A 23851-nucleotide genomic window follows, 5' to 3' on the forward strand; every position below is an offset into this window, starting at 1 on the left:
ATTGATTTTGGCAAGTACAATGGTAATGTATAAGGGTTAAATGATAATACAATGAAAGTAGTCTGAATCGAATCCGTCGTCGACATTCTGTTTTCTCATTCAGTGTCCAAGGAGAGTAATTTGTTCTTCATGTTTTGTTTAAGCCACTTCTAAATGGCTACTTTCTCATCCTACTCATCACTTGTGTATCAGCTTCGATCTAAATGAACAATTTAAATCATCATATCTAAAGAAAAGAAAAGAAAAGCCATTGAAATCCAAAGATATGGCTATTAGTAGTAATCTATGTAGCACCGGGACTCCTTGAATGTTAAAGTTCCCATCCGGGGGATGTCCCAGCAAAACACGATCGGGACTTCCCAACGCAATTTCAAAAAACGCGAGACATCCCGAATAATATTCTATCTATCCAATTTTCTTATAAGAAAATAGGAACGGACTAAAAAGTTCTTTAAAGAAAAACTTTATCTTTCCATCATTCGGATAATTTTAGCCCAGTTCCAATTTAATCGCCGTCCCGTTCCCGACATAATTTTTTCATTTTGGCATTTCTGATCCCGATCCTGTCCTGAATCGGAACGTGTCCCATCCTTGTGCTACTTAGGTAGGCAGTAAGTAACTACTAACTACAATATCAACAAATTCAAATGGCCCGTTAAGTGATTTTAAGCCCAAAATGTAATCGAACCAAAACTAAAGTACAAAAACCGCCAAAAAGAAAAAAGAAAAAAATCCACCGTGCGGCTATACCTATAAATTCACTTTAATCTCAACTCTCAGCTTTTCACCATAATCGCCTCCGATGAACAGACGCAACCATAATAATAACAAGAACCACCGCCCTACCGGCAGCGGAGGCCGTGGTGGTGGCCACCATAGACCGCCCCAACAAGAATCGCACCACCATCCTAACTATGCATACAACCAGAATCCCAACTTTCAATTTCAAAACCAACTCCTACAGAACATAGCGGCTCTAGCTTCCTCTAACAATTTTCAATTCCAAAACCCTAACTTCCAGTTTCAGAACCCAAACTTTTCTCTACAACAACAACATTATTATACGGGGCATATTGCCAATCATCAGCAGCTACCGGCAAAGGAAACTCAGGTTTTTTCTTCCTCTAAAAGACCAGCATTATCACTCCAGAGAGTTGAGGATTCTGTCGCAAAGGCGAAACATACACTTATTGCAGCAGGGGAGCATGTCTCTGCTTGGAAGGTTGCGCAGAGTACCCTTCTAGACCTCAAAATGGATTCTTGGAGCTCATTGGGTTTTGCAATGCAGGAAGTTCCATCTCTTGGCAGACTCATCATCACTGAAGCTAGGGTACGTTAACACAGCTCAACTCATTATTCATAGTTCTTTACAATGTGTAATGTCCGACGTAGAATTGATAATTATATGTAGACATAGTGTGACTGACTATTATGGTTCCGGGGATGCTTATGAAATGATGAATCTGAGATTACTAGGATGTTTTTGTATTTTGTTGTTATGATTATGCTATTGAGTTTATATATATATATATTTTATTCATAATGAGATACTGAATTGAGAGTTCTGTTTTCATTAGCTCGAGTTGTTTAAGTATACATGGCCTAACATGTCCCAACACTAATCCTACTTTCAGTGCCAATTGGCCTTTAAAACTAGGTTTGCAGTACGACAATTGCTGAAAATATTAACATTAGATTCGGAAATTAAATGGAAAGCGAGAGTCGATAACCATCACTTTTATCTGAAGGTGTAGTACTTGATGAAGTTTCTCTCTCCTTTATGTGAATATGTAGCTGAACTTCTAGTTGGTTAGGAAATATTGTCTTGGCAGTTAGAAGTTTTCCTTTTTTGTGGGTATTGTTTATGATAATAAGGAAATGGAAGTTAAATCATTGTTTGTTTTTATTTTACTTGGGCACTTCTGATCCATAGTCCTTTTCTTTTCTTTTTTCTGTTTGCCTTCGTAGATAAATGCATTTATACACTGTTTTATTGCGGTCCAAAGCATCACATCATTGTTTGATTTGGAAGAGGCCATTCGCAAAAATGAGGGTGCTAAGCACTATCACGAGCTGGAATTGGGACCTTTCTTACGACACCCACTTGTCTTGCACTATTTTCCACTGAATTCAGACGACACTGATGTGATTAAAATAACCTCCGAGGAGATCATTACTTACCTTTGTGAGTTCATGGATACACGGGAAAAGAGAGAAATTAAAACAGATGAGTTTCTGGATTTCATTGCTAAAAAGAAATGTGTCATGGGCAAGGAAAAGCTTGGCATTCGCATTCAAACTTTGGGGTATGTGATGTCTTTTTTTCTTGAACTTTCTAGTTTTGGCTACATAGGAAGTTGAATGGACTGTTATTTAACTGCATTACTTCGGGTGGGGTTCGTTTAGAAGCGCTTCTTGGGGGGGCCAGCTTGCTCTTTGATTTCCTTAATTGCCACGTTGATAAAGGCGTTCTCTTTTCTGAGTGGCAAAAGATCGGCCTGAATTTTAGAATTGCTTCCTCAACATGCATCATTAGGTTGTTTATAGTTTTTTCCCCTTAGGAGTTGAAACTTGAAACAATTTCAGTTTTTCTTTTTTTTTACATGTTTACTAAAACTATCATATCTCTGTTCAGATTTCAACTTCGTTGACTATATGTTGCTAATTAAATATGTTTGTGCTTTGGTGTAGGATGCATATTTCTTTTATCTCAGAAGCAAGGAGAATGCATGATTCCCCATTAAAGAAATATTTGAAGAAGTCAACTGGAAGTGGCAAACGACAGAGGCGACCTCTTTTTAATTCAGACAAACAGTCGCAAGATGAACGCTTCAATACCATACGTGAGCGTTTCAAAACATTTTCTTCTGAACACCCTGATTTTCGTGGTAAGCACATAAGGTTTGCCTCCTCAAGCTCAGAGGATGAAGACAGCCAGGAGGAATCTCCAGTTCAAAATATAAATGGTTCTGGCCGAGTGAGTAGCTGTCGTTATCCATCAACAGGGGAGGAGATGGCGAGGCATGGGATGAAAGGTGAAATGGATACCCACCTTTCTCCAATTGAGTCCTCTGTTCAAAATGTCAGCAGTACCAATTGGGTGAGTAGCTGTCCTTACCCATCTGTGAGAGAGGAGATCTCAAGGCTTGGGTTGAAAGATGAAATGGACGGCCAAGTTTCTTCTGTTTCTGGGCATCAAAACGTGAAGTCAGCATCTTTGAAAAAGAAAAGAAAGTATCAAAATATCTCCAACTCTGGCTCCGAACCCACTAAAATCCTTAAAAAAGAGTGTGTGGAGCAAGATGTCTGTTCCCTTGAGAATGGCAGTGACATGAAGAAAGATAGAATTTTTAATGAAGCTGATGTTTCACTTTCTGATAGTTCTATGAAGATGTTTATTGCGACTTGGAAGGAGACATGCATTCAGCACAATGTCACTGAGGTAAGTTTTTACTTTTTGGCAAAAAGCAATCCCTTTATTGTCTATACCGAACAGTTGCGACTTCTCTCTTTGTATTCTCATTTTTGTAAAGCAAACATTTCCTTTGTTGACTGCATTGAACTGCGTTACCTTCCCATTCTGTTTTCACATTTATATTTCTGTTAAAGATTTCTTTCTGATGAGTTCTTCATTTCTATGATTTTGATTTTTGTCTTCATGTTCCATTTGCCTTTTCTTAACAATTGTACGACATTTGTATGCCTATGGGAGGTTTTTCTGATGCGTTAGTATTTTATTGAAGGAGAGAGCTTTTGTTGATGCATAAACATATCATTGAAGGAGAGCCGCGTGATAAAAATTTCACAACTATTTGACATAATATGGAATTGTAAATTAGCTTTTGGCTCTAATTATTAGTCGAAAATGCGCCCATGTGCATATTTTTTCCATTCACCTGGCAGGCTGCATTTTAGCAGTAAACCATGGTTCTAGCATGTTGTACTGCTACATTTCAAAACTGAATCAGTTGTTATCAACTTTTTTACTTTCGGTTCTGCACCAAATAGACCATAAAACAACTTTCTGGTTATATAGTAAAACACTCGTTCTTGTTGTCCGTTAAGTATAGCACTAAAGAAATCTGAAAAGTACCGTGGCTTATGACTGGATCCTTTTAGAACACTTTTGTTTTGTTTGTTATTTGAACAATGATCATTTCTGTATCTTTCTCGTACTGTTTCCCTTCTTTGCATTGCCAACCAGTTCCTCTAGTTTCGTTTTATCTTACTCTGTTATGACTAACTACATATAGTATTCATGTTCCATCTGATCTCGTTTTGTCTATGTCTCTGTGTTAGGTTCTCGAAAGAATGCTTCAGATCTCTGAACCAAAAGATAGCAAGAAAGCATCACGCCGAAGAAAGAAAGTTAATTTTTTGATTTCTTCATATCCGTTGATTGCATTACTAAATGTTGCGGTGAGTTAATGATTAATTCTCTCAAATGTGTCGTTCTTTTGTTTTATGAAAAAAAAAAGAATTTTATTTATCATGCATTTTTAAATTTAGGTCGCGTCAATCAAACTTGGGATGTGGGATAGTATTTACGACACTATCCAAGCCATTGGCCAACATGGATCAGTTGACTCGCCTCCTCACATGCACCCAAAATACGAAACCATAGATGTTGAACCAAGTGGAAAGAATGTGCCAGTTGTAGTTGGGATGCAGACACCATGTGAGTAATTGTTCACCTGTTCTAATAGTAAAGCATTGATGGTTAAGGATGTGCCAATTATATGTTGCTAGACAAAGTGGGCATGAAAGGGGGAAAAGAGAGAGAGAGAGTTTCCAATGACATTGAATCCTTCTGGTGTTGCATGCATTAGAAATATTAAGCGATGCTGTGATTTATACCACTTTGTCATGTTTTTTTTTCATTTACCTTCAACAATGTTTAAACAGCAATAATGAGTTATGTACGATAGTTCTCCCAGAAATTGGAAAACTTCTAAATGTGTCTCATTCACCCTCCTCACTGTTGTCTCCACTAACAGGCTCGCTCATGCCTGAGTCAGTTTTCTTTAGTTACCAAGTGTCTCTTTCACAACTTAACTGAGTAGTGAGTGTATTGCACAGGTGTGACAGTTGAAGAAGTCATCAACAAAGTCAAAACTCATTTTGAGCTGGATGATGGAATGCAGAGTACTGGTACATCGCACATAGAAAAAAGTTACTTTATCTTGAAAAAACTTTACAAATGTGAATGTTGGTTGGCTGAGGAATTTTGTGTCAAGGAATTCAACTCTCTTGGTTTTGGCGAGTTCTTGTTTTTTGTGGAAAAGCATGCCTCACAATTACCAATTGCATTGCAGAACTTCTTGACTGGTTCCGATAAAGTATCACTAGTAGCTTGCATGGCTGAACATATCTTGTTTAGCTTGATATGTCAAGCATCTAGTAGTTTGTGGGAAAGGGAAAAGGTTACAAAGCAAATGATTGCTACGCTGCTAATGAGGCAATTCCCATTGCTTAGTTTCAAAATTGTGGAAAGTCGGCCCATTAAGAGCTTTTTAGATGCAGTGGAAATTTTGAGGAACAATACTGTTTCAAAATGCGTCTTGTTTTCCGCAACATTGTTAGAAACTTCTTTTTCTGAAGAGACATTACCTCGTGAGAACTATTTATCAGAAACCATCAAGGTAAAAACCAACACAGGCCACAAAATGAGGGTATCTCAATCTGTTACATCCAAGGATGCAATCGAAGTTATGTGTAGGGCGCCTATGCTGTCAGATTTGGTCTCATGGTCGCATTGGGACCTTTTATTTGCTCCCTCACTTGGTTCTCTTATAGGATGGTTGTTAAATGATGTTCATGACAACGACCTGCTCTGTGTGGCGACAAAAGAGGGCCAAGTGATCCGTATCGATCATTCAGCCACTGTGGAGTCATTTCTGGAAGTTGCACTTCAGGGATTACCTTTCCAAACGGCTGTGAAATTGCTTTCTGTGTTCTCATTATCAGGCGGGAAGAATCATGTGCCTTTGTCCCTTCTGAAATGCCATGCACGGCATGCATTTGAAGTTATGTTTAAGAATCATCTAGGTGATTTAGATGTCCATTGTGGTGAAGATTCTCTTGTGTGTGGAGAAGCATTTTACCAAGGAGAAACGCACAATGAACATGCTACTGATATTTTTAGTGGCGGGATGCAGAATTTGGTCAATATTAAAAATGTTTCGTCTGTTGCTGCGAGGTTCATCCTTGAGTGTCTTTCTTACCTACCATCAGAATTCCGTGGATTTGCAGCCGATGTTTTGCTTTCAGGAATGCGTTCGGTAATAAAAAATGCGCCATTAGCCATTTTGCAGAATTGTAATCAAAAGGAGGGGCGTCTCATGCTTCACGATATTGGATTGTCTATTGGTATAGTAGAGTGGATTGATGATTATCATGTATTTTGTGAGACTGCTAGCCATAATGACTTGCTCCAGCCGTCTGAAGCAGCATGCATGGGGGCTGCTGGGTCTGAGGTTATCACGAGGCAAAAGTGCATGGAGGTCACATTGGATAAGTATTCTGGTACTGAAAAGGATTCGAATATCCCTGCCAGGACTTTTCAAGCAACTAAGGATTTGGAGGTGCCTAGCGACAGAAGAGTCACTGGCTGCACCAGAGAAGAAAATGAAGTTGCTGAAGACCTGGATGCAACCTTGGTCATTGAATCCATCAGGCGGGAGGAATTTTGGTCTAGATCAAAATATTTCAGACATGGAGTGTAGGATGTTGAAGAAGCAGCATGCTCGCTTAGGGAGAGCACTTCATTGTCTTTCTCAAGAATTGTACTCTCAGGATTCACATTTTCTCCTGGAGCTAGTAAGTAATGCTGTCCTTTTATGTTTCTATAGCCATTAAACTTCCACATGCAGTATGCTTATAATAAAAATTTCTACCTTGAAGTTGTGGATTTTTCAATCATAGATGTTTTTTAGGATTTTTGTCTTTCAACTTAAACTAGACGTATTATCTTAGTCTTGTCATAATTCAGGACATTAGTTCACTCCTATGTGTTACAGTCCACTGAGACTCACACATAATCCTTTGTTTTTTTTTTTGGTAGTCAAAAGAAATGCATGCATATGTAATATTAGATGGTAAAGAGAAATATCTTGTACGAGCAGCAGGGGACATCTTAAAAACACTCCCTACAAACAGCCAACAACAGTATAAAGCTTTTAACCATCTTTCACAAAATTAGAACAAGGGGTTTCTTTCCTTAATAGTTAATGCACGTGTTTGATCTTCTCCTCCAATTTGAAATAGTCAGCTTTAATATATTCTTTTAAAAAGTATTGTACTCATTTTCTTATGTTCTAAATTTTATAAAGACAGTGGAGGTGAAGAGTGGATAAACGGTAATTTTACCACATGTCATTTATTTGCATAGCATGATTAGATGATACTTTATTTCTCTTAAATTTATATTAGTTTTCAGATTTTGAGTAAACCGCTGTTTATGTTTCTGTACTGCTGCATCAGGTTCAAAATGCTGATGACAATCTCTATCCTGAGAATGTGGAGCCAACACTCGCATTCATTCTTCAAGACTCACAAATTGTTGTATTAAATAATGAGGAAGGCTTTTCTGCTCAGAACATGAGAGCGCTTTGTGATGTTGGAAATTCCACAAAGAAAGGATCTGGTGCTGGATACATAGGGCAGAAAGGCATAGGCTTCAAATCTGTGTTTCGGGTATGTTGAATTATTGATGTTAATTTTTCATTAGTTATTGCTTGGTTTGTTTCTGACTTCTAAAATTAAAACCTGCAAACAAGTGAGAGTTGTATTGAATGAATATGTTGCATTACCTACTTTGCAAATTTCACTACCACTTTATTATATTTGGTAAGTAAATTACTTATTTCTCTTTCTTTGTTTTGTTGTTATTGAAATCTTTGACAGAATACAGATAATTATTCAGTCATTTAAATTCTGCATAAGTTCCTTTTCATCTGACATAGAATAGCTAAACTTGACCTGACAGAACACCTGCCAACTTATCACTTCTCCGAAATTATGATTTGAGTTTTTATGGCTGTTGACTGTGTTGTTGAAACTTGTAATTGAGATCTAACTTATTTTCGACGTAATCTTTCGTAATCAGTTTTCTCTAATCTTGTTACTCCTCTCACAGGTTACGGATGCCCCGCAGATCCATTCGAATGGGTTCCATGTCAAGTTTGACATAAGTGAGGGTCAAATTGGTTTTGTTTTACCTACAAAAGTACCTCCTTGTGATGTTGAGTCGTTCAGCAGGATGGCATATAGGGACACGGATCAACTTGGCTGCAAGTCCTGGAAAACTTGTGTAGTGCTTCCTTTCAGATCAAAGTTACCAGAAGGAAATTCCATCAACAGCATTGTGAAGATGTTTTCTGATCTCCATCCTTCTTTATTACTGTTTCTTCACCGCCTTCAGTGTATTGTATTCCGAAACATGATTGATGATTCACTTGCTGTCATGAGAAAGGATATATTAGGTGATGGTATCATAAAGGTTTCATGTGGGAAAAGATAAGATGACTTGGTTGGTTAGCTCTCAGAAGTTGCAGGCAGATACCATCCATCAAAAGTTGCGGACAGATGTTGTTCGTCGGTCTGTAGAGATTACAGAAGTTGCAGTAGCATTCACATTGAAAGAGTCAGGTGAAGGTGAGTATACACCTCAACTAGTCCAGCAGCCCGTTTTTGCCTTTCTACCTCTAAGAAATTATGGTCTAAAGTTCATTCTGCAAGGTGATTTTGTTCTTCCTTCATCTAGAGAAGAGGTTGATGGAGATAGTCCATGGAATCAGTGGTTGTTGAGTGAGATCCCTAATCTGTTTGTTGATGCAGAAAGATCTTTTTGTTCCCTTCCTTGTTTCAAGGAGACTCCAGGGAAGGCTGTGACAGCTTATATGAGTTTTGTTCCACTTGCTGGAGAAGTGCATGGTTTTTTCTCGTGTCTTCCTCATACTATCATTAGTAAATTAAGAATGTCAAATTGCTTACTTCTGGAAGGAGAACATAATCAATGGGTGCCTCCATGTAAGGTTCTAAGAGGATGGACTGAACAAGTGCGTCTTCTTCTACCTGATAGCTTGCTTCTTCAGCACCTTGGCCTTGGATTTTTGGAGAAGGATATAGTTTTGCCTGATTCGTTGGCGAGGGCATTAGGTATTGTACAGTATGGACCTAAGATTCTTATTCAATTTATGGGCTCTTTATGTAGTACGCAAAATGGCCTCAAGTTGATGGGCATGGAATGGTTATCTTCGTGGCTAAATGAATTATATAAAATGTTATGTGCTTCTGGGCAGTCTTTACAATACTCTGGATTAGAAACTGACGTAATGGAGACCCTGCGAAAACTAAGTTTTATTCCTCTCTTAGGCGGTACATATAGCTCGGTGGAGGAAGGTACAATTTGGTTGCATTCTGAGGCTTCAGGAACTGTCTTTGATGGTGCACATGGGCTTCGAACATTTCCCGAATTATGTGCCAAACTTCGAACTGTAGATCATGCTCTCCTGTCTGCAGCAACTCATGATATGTCAGTAGAAAACATTGATAACATTACCTGTATGCTTAATATGATTGGAGTCCAACAGCTATCTGGACATGAAATTGTCAAGGCACACATACTGCCAGCGATATCTGATGACACAGTTACAATTGAAAGCAAGAATTTGATGACGGATTACCTTTGTTTTGCAATGATCCACTTACAGTCTAGCTGCCCTCAATGTGGTATTGAAAGGGATTACCTTGTCTCAGAGTTGCGGAATAAAGCATTTATTTTGACAAATCATGGTTTCAAGCGACCTGCTGAGGTACCAATTCATTTTAGTCAGGAATTTGGTAATCCAATCAACATGAGTAAGTTGATTAATGTTCTGACCATTACATGGAACGAGGTTGATACAACATATTTGACACATCCATCAACCGGGCCACTCTCATCTGGATTGATGAACTGCAGGAAATTCCTCCAGGAAATTGGCATCACAGATTTTGTGCATGTAGTTCAAGTTGAAAAGAATCTCGCTGATATACTTGATACCATTTCCGATAATTCAATATTAGAGAGGGATTTGATTTCTCCGGGATTAGTTGCCCGAGACTGGGAATCCCATGAACTGGTTAATCTGTTATTTGCATTGTCCATGAATGGCGATAGAGAAAGTTGTAAATATATGCTAGAGGTTCTTGATATTATGTGGGATGATATTTTCTGTAACAAAGTTTTGGGATTTTGCAATTTCAGTTCTAGCGCTGATAGCAAAACTTTTATGTCTTCTTTTGTGAGAAGTATTTTGGGCGTTCAGTGGGTACCATCAAGCATGGATGAGAAGCTTCACTATCCTAATGATCTATTCCATGATTGCCAAGAAGTGCGCTTGATCCTGGGTACTTTTGCTCCATTTGCTGTCCCAAAGGTTGGTTTGTCAGAAATTGCCTTCAGCTGCTTTATCTTTATGAATACGTATTTCTTTCATTCCAAAAATATTTATTAATTCCGAGTTTTCCTTTCATTCTCGAATCAAATGCTAGTATATCTCGATATATTGCGCTTTTTATCACTTTAACGAATTAGTAAAATTTATACTGATGTAAAAAAAAAAAAGTATGAGTGAAGACTGTTTGCACTTAACTTTATTGTCTTTGATGTTTAAGGTAGTGGTTTACTAATACGTGTTCCCTTATTGTTGGAGCAGGTGAAAAGTGAAAAGTTACTAGATGTTATTGGATTTAAGACTAATGTTTCCCTTGATGATGCCTCTGGAAATTCTGAAGGTCTGGAGAAGTGCAGAGACCCCTTTCAAGGCCAGGTATGATGCATCTCCTGGAATTTTTCTTTTTATGTTCGTAATTTGCTTCTGTTGTGCATTCTTACATTGTTTCCATGTCTTCTATCTTGAACTTCAGCTTGGCGCAAATGACAAAATTTTACTCGTTCATTTGGGATAAAATGAGTACCTCGCAGCAAAAGGTCATCAATGAGTTTTTTTCAGGAGCTGTCATATTTGTGCCTTATGCATCCACCGCTGGGAGTGAGGAGATGCTGTCTGGCATATTTTTAACTCTCGAAGAAGTTTATTGGAGTGATCCCACTGGATCTGAGGAAAAAATTATAGAGATCCATATGCGGGGAAGTTCCAAAGACGTGAAAAAGTTCCCCCAAAGCAAGACATTATGCAACATTTATCCAGGACTTCATGACTTCTTTGTTAATGAGTGCGGAGTACGAGAGTCCCCTTCAACCAGTAGCTACCTCCAGATTCTGAAGCAGTTAGCAGTGGTTGCCTTGCCTTCACAAGCTGCTAAAACTGTAAGTATTAGCTCTTTAACATTTTGATCTCGTCATGGGGTTACTGTACTACAATCTTACTCTCTCCAAAACTCTTTCTTCATGTATTAGATTTTCAAAGTTTTTCTGAAATGGGCTGACGGACTGAAATCTGGGTTACTAAATAGTGAAGACATCATTCACTTGAAGGAATGCCTCACAAAGTCTGAATGTACTGTGCTTCCTACTGTTCAAGATAGATGGGTTTCTCTGCACGCTTCTTTGGGGCCGGTGTGCTGGTGTGACGATAACAAGTTGGGAAAGAGATTCAAGAATTTGGATAACATCGATTTTCTATATTTCGGCAATCTTAATGATAATGAACGAGGCATGCTTAAAACGAAGGTGTCCATTCTTTTTAAAGCGTTGGGGATTCCTGCTCTTTCAGAGGTAGGCAGTGTAAACTATGTAATCTTGCTGATATTGTTGAACTTTTTGTATGAAAATTGTTTTGGTTTTTTTTGGGAGACATGAAATTAAAGAATGTATTGGTGTATTACCATGTCAAAAGAGCCTAAAACTATTTTGGTCCTATCACGTTAGCAAGTTTTCTCTTTTAGTTTTCCTTTTTCCTGACAATTTGTTTGGTCTTATGCAGTTGGTATCACGACAGGTAACATATAGTGATCCTGTTGGTGATACTTCTAAAGCTTTACTGGTAAATTGGGCTCTACCTTATGCTCAACGGTACATGCATAGTGTACACTCTAATGAATATACTAAACTGAAGGAATCCGGATTTGACAGTGTGACAAATCTAGAAATTATCGTTGTTGAAAAGTTAAACTACAGGAATGTCATAAAGAATTATGGCATTGTTTCAAAGAAGCTGTATGGAAGTAGCTGCCTTCTTGAGGTAAGGGCTGCGTTCCTTAAACAATGCTTTTCAGATATTTGTCCCTCAATTAAGACTGTAAGTTGTATTAGACACCTACTGACTACTCTATTATCCAATTTATGCTTTTGGTATGATGGTGTCATAATTCCTCATCCTTCTTTTACAGGGAAACATCTTGTATACGACAAGCAATACGAGTTCACATGAAACTTTTCATGGAACTCTCTTCTTTATTTTTCGATGGAAAACCTGACCTATATTTGGCAAATTTTCTTCACATGATAAGAACTATGGCGGAATCAGGTTCAGCAAAGGATCAGACTGAAGCATTTATATTGAACAGCCAAAAGGTGTCGGTGCTTCCTGATGACGAATCTATTTGGTCCCTCTCCTGTCTACCTTCTTTGCTTGCACAAGTACAAGGTGCTACCGAGGAGCAGACTGATCTCCAACTTTCTTTGCTGGAGAATGATGAAAATATTTCTATTGATGGTAGTAAAAAACAAAGTACATCCGCTTCCAAATACTCAAGCTGGCCACTGTCAGATTGGAAAACTGCACCAGGTGTTAGGGATGTTGAAGAGAAAGGGGCTGATGTGGGACACACAGAAGATAATCCAGTGTCAACTCCAGCCGCTATACTAACAAATTACCAATTAGGCCAAGTCGGAAGTCTCAACATTGGCCAGTTTTAGCAATCGAGATGTTTCGTTTGACCCTGTTGATTTGAATTTGGTTTCTGATGGTTTCGAGACTGGTCCGTCAGGCTTTAGCATTAGAGACCGGCTCAACACTGGGGCCCCACATCCAAGCCAAGCATTACTGACGGGAAGACTGGGGGAACATATTGCTTTCAAGTACTTTTCTGAGAGCTTGGCCAAGAAGAATGTGAGGTGGGTAAATGAGGATAATGAAACTGGGCTTCCGTATGACATGGTGATCGGAGAAACGGAAGAGAGTCCAGAATACATTGAAGTTAAATCGACGAAATCTGCAAGGAAGGACTGGTTTCAAGATTACAATGAGAGAGTGGCAATTCGCTAATGAAAAAGGTGATTCTTTTAGTGTTGCTCATGTCGTGCTATTAGGTAATAATGTTGCTCGAGTCTCTGTATACAAAAAATCCAGTCAAGCTTTGTTATCAAGGAAAGCTTCAATTAGTTGTCATGATGCCAAAAGATCAAGACTTCTCTATAGTCTCATAGGGTATCTGAACAAAAAATTGCACATTGTCCAAGCTTTTGTGCGTATTATTTGCTACAAGGAAAGGTTTTGATTTTTTTCTTAGGACGAAACTGTACATATTTCACTCGGAGGGAGCAATTCCATATCATAATATTCATGACAAGGGATATATGGTGCATAATTGCTTCAAGCAGTAAAAATATTACAAGAGATCTCTAGAGCCAAAATAAATCAATAAAATCAAAACTCTCATGAAATTCATTCCTAATGTAATTGGATAAATGAACATTCATAAGAAACTTTTTTGTATCAATTTTGTATCTTCTTCCTTTTCCTGAGCCAAAAACTGGGACGGAAACAAAACTAGTCTTTACAGTTCAACATAACCACAAAGATTTTCCTCAAAGGAAAAAGGAGTTCCGAATGCTATTTTCTGTCAGTTTCCAAAACCAATGAGAAAGAGAGACAGTACAATGACTTTGTTTTTCCCAATTCCCATCACTGGGTCTTTGGTTTTTCAATCTTCACATACGGTAGAAATCCCATGAGGTAGACGACTTTGGGATTCCATCCTCGTTGCTGAGCTCGACAAAACATGAGGAATGTGTTTGCAAAGTAGGAATTCAACCCCATGAGAACATGCCATATTGCATGACCTTCAGGATTAAAGCGCCACAGCGAAATTTCTGGGCAGAATCTGCGATCGGCTAACCAACAAAGACTGGCGAGGGATATGGTTTCCAGATACAACTTTGCAAGCCTCTTAGCTTTGACATCATCAGTGTGGATGTAGTACTTATACATTCGTGGAATGCAGAGAAGGCAAAGTATGGCATAGTGTACCTTAAATCCGATTCCGAAACGAAACAGTGCATGACAAACAGCAAATGCAGCTCCATAAAGAAACAAGAATGTGGGCATTGTACTTCGGTAGTGCCAATCTGGTGAGTAGAGGATATAAATATATAAAAGCATTTCCCACACCATTGGTGTTTCATCACCTTGTTGTTGCCTGACAACACAGATGAGCATTGCCAATATATTAATTCGACATCCAAATCTATATATTTGAAATTATGCAAGTTGAGACCAAAATAAAAAGGGGCAGCATATCCATTCAATTAGCATAATGAAGGGATGCGGCTGATTTTTAACATAGAACCATCAGATATAAAAAATCCCTGTAAATATTTTAAGCAACCACACTATCTACAACAGCAACCAGCTGGACTGACACAATATCAACTATTAAGTTGAAAAGAAACTGAAATTTCACATTATTTAACTAGTTCGAGTCAATGGTAGTCGGTGGAAGAAGTATACGTACACACTTTGCAGGGTAGCATGGTAGAGCATACTCCCGATGGCAAGTATTATATTTGACATGTGGAGGACGCTGAACCTCTTTTCAAAACGCTGTCGCAAAGCATTTATAAGGCCGATAAGCGCTAAAATAATACATGGAACATTGGAGAGAGTGTTGAAAAACTCTGCAATATAAGCTGAGTGGACATAGTTTTTCTCACACCACTCGGGGGAAGTGACAGGACCCCAAAAGCTTGATAGACCTTCTGACATTCTTTAAATATTCCTTCAATGTCAATTGTTTTAACTGAGGCACTGTCTGCAACAACGCAGGAGAAATTCCAAAACCTGCAAACCATATACATAAACCATAAGATGCCTAATTCACAAAAAAAAGGATACCAGATTGAAAAGGTCAGCAGGTTGATCAAAAGATTTCTTAATTGACAAAATGCCAGCACCTTGACAAATGCCAATAACACAAAATTCAAGACCTATTTCAATAAATATTCACCACATACTACACAAACAAATTAGGAAAAAAGGATTTTATAACTAGTTCAAATAGTAAAGATCATAAATTTGCAATTGGCAATAATTTAAGAGACAACACAACTAACAAAACCATTGAGGATCGTTTCAACTTTCAACGAAGGATTGAATGGAGTGCCCAATTAACATTACGATGCTTTTTAAATCTTACATGCAGAAATGAAAAATAAAAAAGGCTATAATAAGATCTCAAATAGTAAAAAAATGTGCTACAGTCACCTTAATGGACGCATTTACACCATCATAATGGTTTTAATAGATATGCCAAAATGAGAAAAGCGGGCAATATATAAAATAATTTTAAATTTAAGCAGAAAAAAATGCCTTTTACTACTAAATCCATTAATATAGAAACGACCAAGGATTTTCCGATTATCTTTACTTAATATTAGGCCCATCAAATGTGCCACGGGTTATAAGTAACTTGTATAACTAGATTTGGAGGCTACACCACGTGCTAATCCTGAAGGAGCAAAAAATATCCATAATCCACAACCTATTTGAAACTCATATGAAACTGCAAACTTATGAAATATGGATTATGATGATTAAGATGGGTATGGGAATCAACGACTTGCTAACCTCTTGTAAGGAGTTTCCATACATGAACTACTTCACGCAGCATTCTGCTTAAACTACATGATATCTAAACAGTAGATTGCAGCTTTATAAATGCAGCATATTATGAATAGTGGAGACACACACAAACCAGAGATAATAAGACATATTCATAATCGACTATGAAATAAATACGAGCCATTTTGTGGGCAATGGCAGCATTTAACGCATCATATACACGAAAATCACATAACAAAGAGCTTCACAAATTCCAAATATTAGGGAATGACAGTGTTGGAAACGATCGTTATGTTCATCAGTATTTATTTATGACAAGATAAAGTAAATGAAACGAAGAGAGAATCCAATATATATATATATATATATGAAGAAAGAAACTAACCTTGGGTTGTCAGATCGATCTATCCTGCGAGTAGAATTCTCCGTTTGATTTTCTATCTCGACTTCTCCCCTAGGGAGGGGACTAGGGCTACCTCAGTGTTCTAAAATTATTCTCAGTAGAAGAAGAAAATACAATCGATTGAAAGAGGAAGAAGATGCCATTAAACAACGAGTTCTGAAATTTATACTAATTTCAATGCCCTTTAACTATTTACTTATTGACTAATAGGTCCCTATACTATCTATGTTTATGTGCCCCTACACTATTATCAGACGACAGAGACTGGTTTCATTGACAAGTGTTTCATTCATAAACCCTAACCGCCACCGGAAGTTTAAGAGATGATTTCCTTGGCTTGAAACTCTTCCAAACCCTCTCTTCCTCCTCTCCGGAGTTGGTTTTCCACAAGTATTTTATTTCCCGTTCACTACTAATATATCTGATTGTAGAATGGGATTGGCAGCTGTGGAAGAAATGGCAACCGTGATCTTGAAAGGAAAAGCTAGCACAGTCCGCTTTGTCGAGGTAACTTTTGCGTGTCATGTCAACGTTGTTAGAATCTATCTATCTATATAAATGTGATACATGTTTTGTTTGTAACAGTTGACTCATCTTTTCTAGTATTTCCTGTTGGTCTGGTCAGGATCGAAAAGAACTTGATGACTTGCGGGACAAGATTCAGCCTTAAGCCTTTGATGATTAATACAGAAAGGAGAGATCAGAAGAGATTTGAAGCAGAAGATGGAACAACTTTTTGTAATTTGCCTTGCAAGAAGCACATACTAGAAGCAGAAGATATGACTTAGGTAGGGCTGATTGAAAAGAATGGAGCTGACTTGTGGTATATATAAACCTTTTTATACACGCTTAATTAGTTTCATTTACTAACTTCCGGTCGACAAATCTGTCTTTAGACTCATCTGTGGTCTATTTCATCTTGGCCAAAAAGACAATGATACATAATAGAGCTAGAAGCTGTTTGTTTCTGTGGATAACTTATTGGAGTAGCATTTAATAGAATGTATAAATATAAAATTTATATATAGATAGGTAGATAGGATGGCTGGCTAGGAAATTTCTTCTTTGTTGAGTACTAGCTAGTGTCATTTTTCAGACTTGTAGGAGGAGTTGGCATGTTACATGTGTAGGTGCAAAGAAACTCGATCCTCCACTCCAATCCAATCCAAACCAATCCAATCCAATCCAACCCCTCGATAAGACAATGCCACATTCCTCGATGAAGCTTTATCGCCTTGTCAGTAATAGCTTAGTGCGAGTATGTGGACTCACCTATATAAATAGGTACTCTCTCCGTCCCTAATTAATTGTCATATTTTTTATATAAAATACATAAAAAATGTGACAATTAATTAGGAACGGAAGTATACCAAATTCAAGTTCTATCGACCAATTCATTTCTTGCTTTGCCATCTTATAAAATCTAACTTCAATGAGCAATTATTCAAAAAAAAAAAACCTTTAATGAGCAAGACTAATTCATCTACGTATCCAAGGAAAGAGGATGTGGTATTAATGCCTGGCTAAATTAATGTGGAAAATTCTTCCTAATGCCATAATCTAGTGAGCACCTTCACAAGAAAATTATCATGAAAATGAATAAATAAAGTACCCACTTTTTTTCCTCTTCAGTCAGTAACAGGTTTTGGAATCAAATCAAAAGACAGTTCATTGGAGTAAGTCGAATGTATGTGTTATTAAACTGAAATTATGCAAAAATCATGTGTTTTCTTTCTTCTTATTTTCCAATTACCTAACGGACGGTCCCATTGGCAATAGAAGCAACCTTGCAAATGCCAGCTGAGGTAGTTAAAGGGAGATCTTTAAAGCAAGCTATTAGCTCTGTGTTGGTGCGAAGATGAGGTTGCAAAGTCTCCCATACTTTCTTCTTCGGGTTCAAGACATCGTCTGGCTCACCTTCCAAACCAGGAAACTTTACTCGCTCCCCAACGTTTGCTGATTTCGGAGGCTCTACCAATTCAATCTGCAATCATCCAGCGTGTGTGACAAACAATAACACATTATTAATTAGTCACCTTGTTTTGTTCGTAGCAAAAAATAACAACATTGGTCAATTCTTTAGTTTTAAAATATTTTTCAATGTCGATGCGAGAGAAAAGCATCATGAGTTTACTAACCTTGTCCTCAGTCGCAGCACAGAGAACCATTGCATGGGATTTTATGCCCCTCATGGTTGCTGGTTTCAGATTGCAAAGCACACAAACCATCCTCTCCTGCAAATGAATACAATTGAGAATATTGCAACGTTTTTCAAACTGGAAAGACAAGTACAGAGTTATGAATTTACCTGCATTTCCTCGAGAGGTATGTACTTAACAAGTCCACTAACAACAGTTCGAGGTTGTGCTTCGCCCACGTCAATCTCTTCTACATACAGAGAATCAGCATCAGGATGTTTTTTTGCTTTTAGAATCTTTCCAACACGGATATCAAGTCTCGTAATCGTTATTTCCTGTTCAACATTGGATTTTGGTTTGGCAGTAGCTGCAGACTTTCCTTTCTTTCCACCGCCACCATCTGTTGCAACACGTTTCCTTCCATTAGTAAAGATGCAACTCAGAAACTAGAGGCTCGCTAGAATGAATATTCAGCAAACAAAAGCCACACAGTTTTTGTCCATTCTAACTACATGTTTCACCATCTCATAAATCCTCTTTAGTCGAACAAGGAAAAGCAAAAGAGATGGCAAAAAGAAAATTGAAGCAACAAAAGAAACTGAAATTTGAGAATGCACCAAGCGGATGTGGGAAATGAGGTCTTTCGAATTCACCACCGAAGCAGGGAAAATTAAAGTTGTTGTGGATGAATCGAAACACACAAACTTGACTGGCAGCATTTAACACTACAGAAAATTTAATAAATCAATTTAACCTGATGCTTTGGTTTTCTTGAGTTGCTCTGCGAGCTTTGTTGCTGCTGCTTCTGCTTCTGCTGCCTTTCTGTCGGCTTGACTTCCAGCAAATTTCTTCCGGTAAAGTTCTACTTCTTCATCTTTCTGTTCATTAGTTCATTAACCAGGAATTATAAGTCAGAAGAAAAGGCAGCCTAAATAAATACCTAGACAAGCCGAAATGAATAAGGATAAGCAGGAATTACCAGCTCCTTGAAAAGTGGCTCAGGAGTACCAATCTTATGAGAAGGAGGTAGGATCTCCCAAGGTCTTCTTGCCCTATCGATATCTCCATTTTCATCTGAAAATGAAAGTTTGGCTGGAGACAAATTAAGCTGCTTAAACACCTGAATAAACCACAAAAAAAAGCGTCTCAGACTGGGAAATGATGTAACAAGGTCTATGATCCAAAGAATAGTTCAAAGAAAACTGACTTACTTCAATAGAAAAGGATGGCATGAACGGTTCTAATAAACAAGCAAGAAGATGGACTATCCCTGTTGCAGTCCTCATGACAATGGAACAAGACGGCTTGTCTTCCTTGTAAAGTTTCCAGAATTGGCTATCCTGAGTTTCAAGCACGAGATTGGGTTTCACAGAACCATCCACGTTCAAAGGAAAGACATGCAACAGAACCCTTCAATAAAAAATTAAATGGGAAACAGATTTTCCACGGTTACCTGCAGGTATGCATTTCCATCACCGGAGATACTCATTGCCATTTTCAGTCCTTGCTTCAGTTTAACCTACATTGAGGGTATTAAAAAAAAACCATGACATACAAAAGAAAAAGTTGCAAAACAGTAGCTATATACCCATACATTTCATATATATCACTCACCTTTTCCATAGCTTCTACATACTGATCCACATTCCTTCCAACACTTTCAGAAAATTTCTGAGTTAGTGGATGTGACTCAGCACCTTGAGCATCCGGGACAATGGAACCATATCCCTGACCTATGGGACATAGCTCTCATCAATAGCTATTGGGAAACTTGTAATTAAACCTTTAGACATCAAACATATATGGAAAGGAAAACGATTGAAAATTTTGTTTCAAGAACTGTATTAGTGTAATACAGTTCAATTTTTTGGGACGAAAAATAATTTTATTAATAAACCGAAAAACATTTATAAGCTACCAAAAAGTATCAAGTGAAATCAGTAAAATGATCGGTTGAGGAATAAGCTTCACATAAAAAGAAGATTAACTTCTATGCATAAACTCATATATAAAGCTATCTCAAAATAACAGCTTCAGATTCAGCGCACAATATTCCACAGCTGACTAACCTGAAGGTTTAGCAATGAAACTCAAAACTCGATTTATAAAGTTGCCCAAATTGGCTAGCAACTCGCTATTCAGTTTTGCTTGTAAGTCAGCCCATGTGAATAATGTATCAGATACCTGATGCGTATAAACACAATGAAATTAGCAAAACCAACAACTATCTTGTCAGAAAGAATGTATCATGTCATAATAGATAATGTAACTGTAGTCACCTCAGGCCTATTCGTCAGCAAGTAATATCGCCATACTTCAACTGGAATATTGGTATCTTTTGCATCATTGCCGAAAACTCCTACCCCCTTGCTCTTGGAAAACTTCCCTGTAAAACATTTTTCAAACAATGACTTTATAAGTTCTCAATGTATAAAGGCTGGTATTTCATTCGTAACGAGAAAAAATCTATATTAAACAAGATAGTTTACTAACCAGCTTCATAATTCAAATATTCAGTAACACTGATTGTCTTCATTAAAGTCCAATCTTCACCAGTTCCAAGAAGTGTGGATGGAAACATCACCTGCAATACGAGAGATGAACAATTGAAAAAACTTAAGACTACAATAGGTTACTAGATGATACTCAATGTTTCACGTGCTTCAAAGTTCATGATGATAGAGGATGAGGATCAACACGACAAGGAATGCACTAAACAAATTACACACAACAGTTTGTTTTAGATGTCTGTCTACAAGTGATGTCAGCTTCCACCACCAAGGACAGAAGCAAAAATCACAAGGATGCTTGAAAAAAGGAAATTCAGCAAGTATTGAACTGATGCAATACAAATTGATGCACTCACAAAATCACTAGGAAAATTTAACAGCGAAGACCAATAAATGCGATCAGTACATGATGGATATTGAGAAAATGAAATGAGTGTGACTGTGTGAGCATATAATCATTACAGTGTGAAAAGGCACGTTATCCTTGCCCATAAATTGAAACAGCTCCACATTTTCAGGATTCTTCCACCACTTCTCCCATTCAGAAGTGTAGCACGCCGTGATTGAGACATAACCAATAGGTGCATCAAACCAAACATAAAAGACCTATTACAACAAGGCCATAAGTCAGGATAAGCATAATCAATAATGGCAGAAACTTTGTGCAAGACAACTAAATCTACTTTTGAATTAAAATCCGTATTAACCAGTAATTTAAACCATTGAAAGTAAAAGAGCCATTAAAATGTGGACTGACCTTGTCTTTGTATTTCTCATGAGGAACTGGAACCCCCCATTTCAAGTCCCTAGTAATACATCTTGCCCTTAGTCCTTCCTTAAGCCATGCCTCTGTTGCATGAACAGCATTTTGGCTCCAACCTCCAGCTACAGATGTTTTGTTGATATATTCTACCAATTTATCTTTTAGCATTGGGAGCTCAAGGAACAAGTGATCTGTTTCTCGAATGCGAGGAGTGTTCCCACAGACCTGAAAACAAATAATCTCTAGTATCAACACATACATACATTCATACATACATACGTACATACATACTGCAGGATAACAGAATATTAACATCTACTGTGCAATATTTATAAACAAACATCTTTTTTCTTTCTACGAAACACTCAACTAATGACCAATTATGAATGAGCAGCAGATGGTACCCTATAGCCTAAATGAAATCAATTGATGACATCTACACCCAAAAAGAAAACTAATCAAATGAAAACGAGCAATGATCTCAAATTTTCCATTGCACCCGACCAAATGTTTAGGACACTTTCCCAGAGATTGGAAGTGGTGATACAAGAGAAAGTAAGATACTAAACTAAACAAATCCCAGAACATACTAATAGTGACAAAAAGGAAGGTGAGAGCATTGCAGCTTTTACTAGGATAAGGATTACAAGACACATTTCAAGAGCATAATATCACTAACTACTGTTTTAGTGTAACTAACAATAGTTACAAGAAGATAGCAAGCTATTTACTTATAGTGGAGGAACAAATAGAAAGAGAAAAGGAAAAAATCATATAGCACCTTGCACCTAGGATCCTTTAGTTCTGTTGGGTTCAAAAGCTTCCCGCACTTTTCACACTGATCTCCTCGAGCAGAATCGTAATTACAATTTTCTTTCGGGCAGACTCCCTCAACAAACCGATCAGCCAAGAACTTCTTGCATGTATCGCAATAAAGCTGAATTACAGTTGGAATTCAAAGTCAGGGAGGGTAATGCAATTTCTTTTAAACAAGAAAAAGAGAAGAAACAGAATGCATGTCACAAGAAGAAGATCGGCATGTAATTTAACATTGCAGCAAGGATTAAGCAAAACTACTGCCACCAGTATAGCAAACATCAAAGAAGATACAGCAACAGAGCTAAGTCGAGTGGCTTTCAATACCTGGTTCATCGTGTTTTCCGATAGCCAGTTGTTCTCCAAAACTTTCTTGAAAATGGCTTGGCAAACATCAGTCTGCTGTGGAGATGATGTACGGCCAAATTTATCAAAGCTGATATTAAACCACTCATAAACTTCTTTATGGATAGCGTGGTATCTACACATCAAAAGATACACAAAAGTCAAACGCAGTCCAGTTAAAGAAACCTGTCCAATATAACTATCGCGATAACATCTTTAACAGTCTCTATACAGCCAACACTGTACAAATGTGAAAAATCAGATTATAAGGCAAAAAGTATGAAATTATTATTATATGTTCAATACTACCTAACAATACAGTTTTCCAAAACCGTTTCGATATACTCAGACTACCTTCAGTATTTAGGGAACAGATCAAGAAAAAGAGAAGCTTACAAGCAGAAACCTCGTTTCAAAAATATTTTTCCCCAACCAATCAGAAGTTGCAGCCAAGAATACAATATTTCTTTCAGTAGCTTACAATCAACATCCTTCTTCGTAGAATCAAATGAATAAACAACTGAATACATTTGTTTGCCTAAGACATTTGATATAAAATGACTCCAAGCCCATTACTGGCATTGTCATACATGGTAAACTAATCCACTTTCGGTACAAACAAGCAACATTCTAAAAAAAAAAAAAAGAAGAATGAAGAGAGTATTTACTTATCGCAAATCTGTTGAGGAGTGCAATTCTCTTCGATGGCCTTATTCTCTGTAGCAGTTCCGTACTCATCGGTACCGCACACATAAATGGCATTGTAATCCCGAAGACGGCAATACCGAGCAAACACATCGGCACTCAAAACACCTAAAAAAACCACAAAACAGCTTTAAAATACAAAAAGAATCTGCAAACAGTTTGCAAGTCCGTGCATGTGAATAAAAAAGTTCTGCGTCATCCACACGCCACTTTCAAATCCGAGCTAATCTAACAATCGCGAATACAGAAGATAGAGAGAATTACGTACAGCCAATGATGTTTCCGAGATGAGGAACGTTGTTGACGTAAGGCAAGGCGCTAGTGATAAGCACGTTTCTCTTGCCAGGAATTGGTAGCTTCGGCGGATTTGAATGATCTTCCAT

The 23851-nt window shown here is 37.7% G+C and overlaps 3 protein-coding genes across 3 annotated transcripts; 1 reads left to right on the top strand and 2 right to left on the bottom strand.

Annotated features, from left to right (window-relative positions):
- The first annotated feature begins 802 nt into the window (after positions 1-802).
- LOC139881035 (protein NO VEIN-like) lies at positions 803-13375 on the top strand. The gene is given in 21 exon segments (XM_071865572.1): positions 803-1330; positions 1969-2306; positions 2354-2536; positions 2692-3442; positions 4300-4419; positions 4510-4678; positions 5080-6686; positions 6688-6819; positions 7483-7695; positions 8138-8509; positions 8511-10421; positions 10701-10763; positions 10765-10814; positions 10912-11314; positions 11405-11722; positions 11931-12188; positions 12337-12375; positions 12377-12766; positions 12831-13178; positions 13180-13287; positions 13289-13375. Coding segments are annotated over 21 exon segments (8388 nt in total).
- Positions 13376-13853: 478 nt separating this feature from the next.
- Positions 13854-14933, bottom strand: LOC139881039 (alkaline ceramidase-like). Its single transcript, XM_071865575.1, has 2 exons — positions 14683-14933; positions 13854-14367 (listed from the first exon to the last, which is right to left on the bottom strand). Exons 1-2 carry the CDS (start codon positions 14931-14933, stop codon positions 13854-13856), a joined length of 765 nt encoding a protein of 254 aa, XP_071721676.1.
- Positions 14934-17944: 3011 nt separating this feature from the next.
- On the bottom strand, positions 17945-23851 carry LOC139881034 (methionine--tRNA ligase, cytoplasmic-like). The gene is made up of 17 exons (XM_071865570.1): positions 23737-23851; positions 23432-23576; positions 22746-22899; positions 22384-22539; positions 21597-21827; positions 21302-21445; positions 20823-20913; positions 20609-20715; positions 20399-20513; positions 19944-20062; positions 19783-19848; positions 19541-19669; positions 19309-19449; positions 19084-19207; positions 18500-18753; positions 18330-18425; positions 17945-18175 (listed from the first exon to the last, which is right to left on the bottom strand). The coding sequence occupies exons 1-17, from the start codon at positions 23849-23851 to the stop codon at positions 17945-17947; spliced, it is 2418 nt and encodes an 805-aa protein (XP_071721671.1).

The sequence above is a fragment of the Rutidosis leptorrhynchoides genome, unplaced genomic scaffold (genome assembly GCF_046630445.1).
Source record: "Rutidosis leptorrhynchoides isolate AG116_Rl617_1_P2 unplaced genomic scaffold, CSIRO_AGI_Rlap_v1 contig106, whole genome shotgun sequence".
Lineage (NCBI taxonomy): Eukaryota > Viridiplantae > Streptophyta > Magnoliopsida > Asterales > Asteraceae > Rutidosis > Rutidosis leptorrhynchoides.

Coding starts and splice junctions, on each gene's coding strand:
- LOC139881039 (XM_071865575.1), bottom strand. CDS start 14,933: ATGTCAGAAGGTCTATCAAGCTTTTGGGGTCCTGTCACTTCCCCCGAG. Junction 14,368..14,682: donor CATGCTACCCTGCAAAGTGT/GTACGTATACTT, acceptor CTGTGTTGTCAG/GCAACAACAAGGTGATGAAA.
- LOC139881034 (XM_071865570.1), bottom strand. CDS start 23,851: ATGGAAGATCATTCAAATCCGCCGAAGCTACCAATTCCTGGCAAGAGA. Junction 21,446..21,596: donor ATGAGAAATACAAAGACAAG/GTCAGTCCACAT, acceptor TTGTTGTAATAG/GTCTTTTATGTTTGGTTTGA. Junction 18,426..18,499: donor TACCTCTCGAGGAAATGCAG/GTAAATTCATAA, acceptor ATTCATTTGCAG/GAGAGGATGGTTTGTGTGCT.